Source organism: Mercenaria mercenaria, chromosome 13, assembly GCF_021730395.1.
Source record: "Mercenaria mercenaria strain notata chromosome 13, MADL_Memer_1, whole genome shotgun sequence".
Classification (NCBI taxonomy): domain Eukaryota; kingdom Metazoa; phylum Mollusca; class Bivalvia; order Venerida; family Veneridae; genus Mercenaria; species Mercenaria mercenaria.
The window spans coordinates 62486252-62495052 of NC_069373.1; the positions used below are offsets into that span (position 1 = coordinate 62486252).

The following is an 8801-nucleotide window of genomic DNA, read 5'->3' on the forward strand; positions in this document are numbered from 1 at the left end:
CACACTGTTGTTATTTTATTGCTTTGCATCCAGTCAAGCTTTTGAGATTTAACACAGAGTTGAGTGACAGGTTTTGTCATGGAAATGTTACTGCCATATTTTAGCTTACCTTATCACCAAGTGCTTCGGTAGGGTTACTGTGTTCACTCACCATCTATCCTCCATCTATGGTTTTATTAAAACATTTCTTAAACCATTTGGTGAATTGAATTTGAGCTGGATGTTACTTGGATGGTCCTGTTGATGCAGAATTCTGGTTGCCATAGAAACCAAAAGGTAAATCTTAAAAAATCTTCACCAAAACCACATGGCCCAGAGCTTACATATTTGGTATGTAGCATTGTCTATTGGTCCTTTGCTGTTTATTCAAATCGTGTCCCAGGAGTCCCAGCAGTTCACTTCCTTTACACAGACTTATACAAACACTTGAAAAATCCTCTTGTTAAAAACCCTTAGGCCTAAAACTTAAATATTTGGCCCCTAACATTGTACAGTAGTTCTCGATCAAGTTTGCTCAAATAATCCCCTGCGTCAAAACTAGCAAAAAAAGTCCTACCAAGAGGTTCACTTGTTTTACACAGACTTTAATAGGAAAAGCTTTAAAAATTGTCTTGTGTAAAACCTGGGAGCCTTCAGCTTCGATATTTAGCATATGGCATTGTTTAGTGGTTCTCTACAAAGTTGTTAAAATCATTCCCTGGAGTCAAAATTGACCCCTCCTCAGGGTTCAATTGTTTTACATAGACTTATCAAAAAAATGTTTTCTTAAACTGCAAGGTCTAGATTCTGTAGCTTAGTTTTTTTGGTATTTAGCATTGTCTAGTGGTTCTTTGCTGTTTATTCAAATCATGCACCAGGGCTCAAACTTGATTCTACACTGACCTAAATATGAAAACTTGTCTAAAACCTGAAGACCTAAATCTTAGTCATTTGGCATGTTGCATTGTATAATACTTTTCTACTAAGTTTGTTCAAATAATGCTTCTAGAGTCAAAATTAGTGCCACCCAGGGATTCACTTCTTTTACATAGACTTATATACTAAAAACTTTTTAAAATGTCTTCATGTGTAAAACCTTGAGACCTAAAGCTTAGGTATTTAGCAGTTAGCATTGTATAGTCCTCTATGAAGTTTGTTTCAGTCATGCCCTTGGAATCAAATTTGTCCCAAAATGGGTTCTCTTATAATATACTTATACGAAAGTTTGTTTTAAAAACTGCTTGTTTAAAACGACTATGCCCCAAGCTTAGAGAGTTGGCATGTAACATGCTGTAGGTGTCCCCTGCCAATTTTGTTCAAGGCATGCCCTTGGGATGGAAATTGGCCCTGTCCTGGTGTCCACTGGTTTTACATAGTCTTATGTAGGGAAAAAAACTTAAAAAAAAACTCAAACTCCTGAGCTTAGATATTTGGCATGTACATGTACCGTTGTTAAGTGGTCCTGTACCAAGTTTGTTCAAATCATGCCTCTTTGGTCAAAATATGCCAAACCCTGGGGTAACTTGTATATATAAAATCCATGGAGTTTCGATATTTGGCATGCAGCTTTGTATGTGGTCCTTAGCCAATTTTATTTAAATCAAGTCTCTGTGGTTAAAACTGTCCCTACCAAGGAATCACTTTGTTTTACATAGACTTGTATGAGAAAAAGATGGCGCTAGTTCTTTGTAGCATTGGCTAGTGGTCCTCAACCAAGTTAATTCAACCTATTGTGTCAAAGTTGGTCCAGCCTTTGGGGGTCACTTGTTTTACATAGACAGATTTATAGAACAGACTTTGAAACAGCAATGCCTAGGTGTAACATATTTGGCATGTAGCATTGTGAAGAGATCCTAACCTGTTTTTACAATTCATGCCCCTTGTGTCAAAATTGGCCCTGTACTGGGATTAACTGTTTTTCATGGACTTAAAGAGGAAAATTTTAAAGATCTTGTCTAAATCCTCAAGCCCTTGAGTTTAGATTTTGACTTGTAGGATTGTGTAGTGCATGGTCCTCTACCAAATATTCAAATCATGCTGCAGGGGTTAAAATTGTTCCACTTATTTTACAAAGACTTGCATATTTTTAAGAAAATCTTTAGAAATATTTTGCCTGGAGCTGAAAAACTAAGAGCTGAAACATTTGATATGTACGTAGTATTGTGTAGTGGTCCTCTTCCATTAGTTCATTCAAAAAACTATTATTCAGAGAGCACCCAAACCGTGGTTCAATAAAAAAATTTGCAACATCTAAAGCAACTAGTTAGAAAGTCTGAGCGTACATGGAGGCGTTACGGTAAAACAGATCAGTTTGAATCGTATAAACAAGTAAGAAATAAATACAATTTTGAAATCAAACGTCAAAAGAGAAACACACTCAGTGAAAAGATAGAGAACGCTAAATGTGAGTCCAAGACTCTGTATGGATTGGTATCTGAACTAACTAGTACCAAATCTGAAAACCTCCCACTTGAGACTTCAAATATCCCACTTAGAAATCATGAAAACCCCTCTTCAGTGTCAAAAAAGATTGGGAAGCATGAAACCCACTGCCTCAAGGAGAGTCTAATAACTCATTGGCCGAAAAATTTGCTGATTTTTTCATGGCAAAAATACGTCAATCCCTTTAGTGAATACCAAAACTTTGAACCTCAAGTAAAGGATATACAAAATTTAAATAAATTTACTGAATTGACTCAAGATGAAGTGAAAAATCTCATCAATGAATTGAATACTACGTCTTCAGAGTTAGATATTTTGCCAACACGTATTCTGAAATCACATGTAGATGAACTTCTCTCAAGTATCACAAAATTGATGTATCTCACATTACAAGGTGTTTTCCCTGTGAAATACAAACAAGCAATTGTTAGACCTCTGCTAAAAAAGGCAGGTATTGAGCTTTCCAATTATCGCCCTGTGAGAAATTTATCATTTCTATCAAAACTTATTGAGAAAGCTGTTCTTTACAGATTAAACAAACATGTAAATCAAAACAGACCAGTCTGCGTATAGGAAATACCACTCTCCTGTGATTCTGCGCTACTTCGGTTGGTCAATGATCTAAGTGGTATGGAGAAAAAGGAAGTCACGGCCCTTATTGCGATTGACTCTATTCCTTGACACGATCCCAGTGCAGGACTTCAACAGCCACTCACAGAGCTCAGGGATATGACCGCATAGACAGGCGTGGAGAAGAGGTAGAGTCCTGGCAAGATGATCACAACTTCTTGCTGATCAACAACCCCGTCGACCAGGACACTTTCTATTCCAGACGTTGGCACACCACTTCCACTCCTGATCTTGGTTTCTGCACTGAAGACATCCACAAGAATATTGCAAGAGAAGTAGGTCATACTGGAACAAGGATCTAGAGGGCCTTCAGGAGGAGTTGTCAGAAGCCAGGCGAGAGGCTGAAACACAACCGTCCCAAACCAACAACATAAAACTCCAAAAGGCAAAGGCCAAGTTTCTGAGAGCAAAGATCCAGGCCAGAAGAGAGACCTGGAAAGAAAAAACTGCCTCACTCAATTTAGAAAGGGATAGTTCAGAGCTCTGGAAACTTACACGGCAATTGAATGATGAAGGCGGATGCGAGAGGCACTACATCTGTAGAAGAAAATGATTCTCTGCTGACTGGAAAACAGGCTGCAAATAAGTTTGCTGAAAACTAAGTAAGCAACATCACAGTCAACCAGGGTTGTTAATAATTACTTGCAAAAGTAATGCATTAAATTAGCATTACTTAGAAAAAAATCGGCATTAAATTAGCATTAGCATTACTCATTTTTGTCAAAATAATGTATTGAATTAGCATTACATAGGGTGCATTAGCATTAGCATTAGCATTAGCATTACTTTTTGTGAATCATTGCATGTTATAATCGAATCACTATTTGTTTGTTGTTTGTTTTTCATTTAATCAGTTTAGTTGTTTATTTCATAGCAGCAACAAATGACACATGATTTGTAATGAATCAAATCTACCAGCTAGGGATTATATATAATTTGTATGAAATACTTGAAATGATCCAACAGCACCATAAGAAACACACCATTTAAATTCTTCAGTATTTTTGTATCTGTCTATGTCTCCAGTGCTTGATATTGTTAATGTATTATAGTTTATCACTGTTGCATTTTATGAACATGAGCTGCTCAAAGATTTGAGCGTTTAGTCTGCTTTACAGTATTCACCTAGGTAACCTATAGTTAAATACATGATTCACTTTCTTATATTATATCTGATTTTTTCTTTTACCATTACCATTACTTTATAAAAACACTTATGTTGAAAGTCAAGGACCTGTTTAATGGCTCCCTAACAGCCTAATTTCACATGACATGTAAAAGCTAGCTTACCATCACTATCAGTGGCATACTGTTAATTGATAAAAAGGTGTCAAAAGATAACAATGATTCTGTTTGATATTTTGGTTGACAAAACTAATTATGTCACACTTTAATTGTTATTATGAATTTGCGCTTTGGAGCTGTCCCAGATTTTAAATGTATAGTTCAGTGCATTAATTTGCATTAGATACACTGTGAATGTTATTGAAAATTTAATTGGTTACAAGTAGTTTATTCGTTTATTAAAGTCTCGTCATTGTACAACATTGCAATATACATTTTATACAATTTTTACAAACAAATAGTGCTAGTGTTTTAAGTAAAATTGTATGTTCAAAAATGTTTCATAACTAGATAGCCCATATATGATTTAAATTTTATCAGTATTTAGGCAGAATATTGTGCATACCTGAACATTTGGATTGTGTTTTATGTCCTTCAGATTGAGGTTTGTGGTATATCTCTGGATCTGATCACACCAAGTTAACTTGAACCTGGGATTTCCAGTGAAACAGAAAATAATGCCTAAGTAATGCTTAGAGCATTAGCATTAGCATTAGCATTACTAACTTTGGCATTAAATTAGCATTATTTTTAATGCTAAAATTGTGGGATTAATCATTACTTGGCATTATTTGAAAAAAATAATGCATTATTAATGCATTAGCATTAGCATTAGCATTAGCATTAGCATTACTACAACCCTGCAGTCAACAGAGGAAGGCAAAGAGTTAGAACGAGGAAAGAGAGAGAAGATCCAAAAAGTCCAAGTAAGAAGTGATGGAAGCAAGCCTCACACTAAATGAGCTACTAACAGCACTGAAGAAGCTCAAGGCCAAGAAATGACCAGCACCAGACCACATCACCAATGAGATGCTGACCCATATGGGAAGTTTTGCTACGAAAACCCTTCTAGATGTCTTCAACCTGAGCTGGAAGGTGAAAAAACTTCCACAGGTCTGGAGGGAGGCGATCATGGTACTTATCCTAAAACGTGGAAAGGACAAGAAGAAAGTAGCCAGCTATCGCCCTATAAGTCTCACCAGCACAGTGGGGAAGACCATGGAAAGCATCATAAACGAACGCATGAAGTGGTACTTGGAAGCTAACAATATCTGACAACAGGTCATTCCGGTCAACAGAGGAACAAACAATATACCTTGCACAAGAAATCGAAAATGCCTTTCAGGCAAAAAAGGTTACTCTAGTGACATGGGTAGACCTTCAGAGAGCCCGCCCGCTTAGCTCAGTAGGTAAGAGCGTTGGTCTACGGAGAGCGTTCGATCCTCGGGCGGGGCGTATGTTCTCCATGATTATTTGATAAACGACATTGTGTCTGAAATCATTAGTCCTCCACCTCTGATTCATGTGGGGAAGTTGGCAGTTACTTGCGGAGAACAGGTTTGTACTGGTACAGAATCCAGGAATACTGGTTAGGTTAACTGCCCGCCGTGACATGACTGAAATACTGTTGAAAAACGGCGTTAAACCCAAAACAAACAAACAAAGACCTTCAGAGAGTATTTGACAAGGTATGGGTGGATGGTCTTCTGGCGAAACTACAGAGGAATGGTGTTGGAGGAACCATGTGCAGATGGATAAAGTCCTATCTCTTCAACCGAAGGGCTAGAGTGAACCTTGATGGAACCTCTAGTCATACGTTTCTGCAGAGACATGGGTTCCCCAAGGAGGAATACTCTCTCCTACTCTCTTTCTTCTCTTCATCAACGATCTGGTGGCTGAACTTCCAAGAGGAGTCAAAGCTGCTCTCTACGCGGATGATTTGGTGCTTTGGTGCTCAGAGGAATATGCAACAACTGCCAAGTACAGGATGCAAGAAGCCACGGACAGGCTTACAGCCTGGGCAGAAGAATGGTGTGTTCAGGTCAACACTGAGAAGTCCTGCACAACCCTGTTTTCACTGTCACCAACGCAGACAGATGCTGGCTATATTAGAATTTGTGACACCCCACTTGCAGAAGTGGAGGAGGCAACATATCTAGGAGTAACGTTCGACAGGCGCCTAACATGGAAGGCACATCTTACCAATGCAGAAAGCAAGGCACGAAAAAAGCTTCCCATTCTACGGAAACTTGCTGGTACAAACTGGGGAGCACACGAAAACATACTCAAGACAGTATACCTTGTGACCATCAGACTCATCCTAGAGTATAGCTCATCAGCTTGGATAACAGCGGCCAAGACAATTCAGCAGAGATTAGACAAGGTGCAAAATCAGGCTCTTAGAATCATCACCAGAGCACTGAAATCAACACCCATTAAGGCCATGGAAGACGCTACTGCCATCCCTCCACTTGCCAAGAGAAGAGAGTCCAAAACTCTGGTGCAAACCAGCAAATACAAATACCTGCCAGATCATCCCATGAAGGCCAAACTTGAAGGGCTTACAAAAAATCGTTTAAAAAGAGGCAGCTTTGTACATGAAACCAGGAAGCTCAACAAAACCTTTGCAGAGCATCTTGGACAACCCACTACTCCTTTCACTGTTCAAGATCTACCAGAACCGTGGAAGCATGACCAATCCAACCTGACTACACATACCAATGTTCCTGGTCTTCCCCCTGGTACTTCAGATGAAATGGCCAAGCTATCTTTTACACAGGCCATGATCCAAGACACCTACCCTTTAGAGACATGGACACAGGTCTACACAGACGGCTCAGCCTCAGCTGCAATAAAAGACGGAGGAGCTGGCATCTTCATACTGCATACCTCGGGAAGATCAGAGACAAATAGTATTCCAACCGGAAGGCACTGTACCAACTACAGAGCAGAGGTTGAGGCCATCAAACAAGCTATTAAACTCATTGAGGAGTCTCCAGAGAGCTGCTTCAACGTGGTTATCTTCATGGATGCTCTGTCAGTTATCCAAGCACTGGAAAATTCCAAACAAACATCCATCTCCGGGGCACTGTTCAGCCTATGCAAAACAAGAGTTGTGTCCTTACAATGGATACCTGCACACTGTGTACCTGGAAATGAGAATGCAGACAGATTAGCCAAGCTTGGAGCTACAGATAACCAGCCACAAAATGCCATTACTCACGAGGAGAAGGTGACAATGATCAAAGCACTGACAAAGCCAAGGCCAACCAAGGATGACTGCCGCCTACTAGACAGATGGGAACAAGTCATCATCTTTAGGCTTCGCACAGGACATAACAGGTTAAATGCCCACATGTGCACAAAGCTTAAATTATCTCCTTCTCCGATGTGCCCCTGTGGCCTGGAACAGCAAACTGCTGAGCACATACTGCAGAGATGTCCACGTCTGGAGAACCAAAGGAAACGTGTGTGGCCAAACAGCACCCCAATGAAAATCAAAGTGCACGGCAAGATGGAGGACCTGAAGAAGACGGCATCCTACATTGCAGGATCAGGGCTGACGCTGTAGGCGATGAACGCCAAGAAGAAGAAGAAGACTGGCAGAGCACCTCTGTATTTGACAGAATTGCCTACAGAGTATATTCCTAGTAGACAAGGTTTGAGATCGTCTGAAAATTCTGAACGCCGTTATGTTGTTCCATACAACAAGTGCAAAACATTCAATGATAGAAGTTTCTGTACAACTGGTCCAAAACTTTAGGATGAACTGTCGTTAGAACTACGCAAACGTAAATCACTTGACATTCAAAAAAAGTCTTAAGACACTGTATTTCAGAGATTTCGCGGCATTGTTTTAAATAGCTAGTATATTTTTAGAAACTGTTTCTTTGAAAATTGGGTTCAGACTTCTGCTTACTGAGTCACAAATTTGTGCAGTCTAACTATATTTAACAGCAGAGCCCCTATTTGTCAAAATTAAACGACTGACACTTTCTACAAAGACTCGAGAATGGAAAATATTTATAAGTTGTCATAACTTTGTTTATAAATAGCATACCCATATACTAATGGAATTTTGCAGAGCTGTCTGTAGATGTAGAATGAATAGTAGAAATGATCTAACAAACTTCAGCATTTAATATTTTATGGCCTCTAAGTTTTAAAGTTTGATGAATATAGAATTAGGTTTCAAAGTCAGCTGGCGTATGAAGGTGATTAAAATAATCAGGATTTCTAACAAGCAAAAAAAAAAAAAAAACCAACACACATGGTTCCCGGCATGTATTATAAGTAGCAGAGAAGGGTCAACCTCCGCACGGGAATATTGTCAAACTGTACCGATAAGGGGGAAGTATCATTGTGTTGTTTAGTTAATTAGTTTAGTTTGAAAAGTCAAGGCTCACTCGGAACATATTTTTAATCTGACATATCACACAAAGAAATGCAACATCTTATATAAATAATGTAACGTTTTAGTGCCACACAAATCCCGTCAGAGAAAAGCTAGCTCATCACCAAAGGTGATTCAATGTGCATATATACTGTCATTTTACTCCAATGACAATTGACAGGTTTACAAATTTGCATATTAATGCAATTACTTCCCTTTATGCATTCAGTAA

The 8801-nt window shown here is 38.9% G+C and overlaps 1 protein-coding gene across 1 annotated transcript; it reads left to right on the plus strand.

The window, feature by feature from the left end:
• The first annotated feature begins 6163 nt into the window (after positions 1 to 6163).
• Positions 6164 to 7747, plus strand: LOC128547772 (uncharacterized). The gene has a single exon (XM_053520941.1). The coding sequence runs from the start codon at positions 6164 to 6166 to the stop codon at positions 7745 to 7747; it is 1584 nt and encodes a 527-aa protein (XP_053376916.1).
• The last annotated feature ends 1054 nt before the right edge of the window (positions 7748 to 8801 follow it).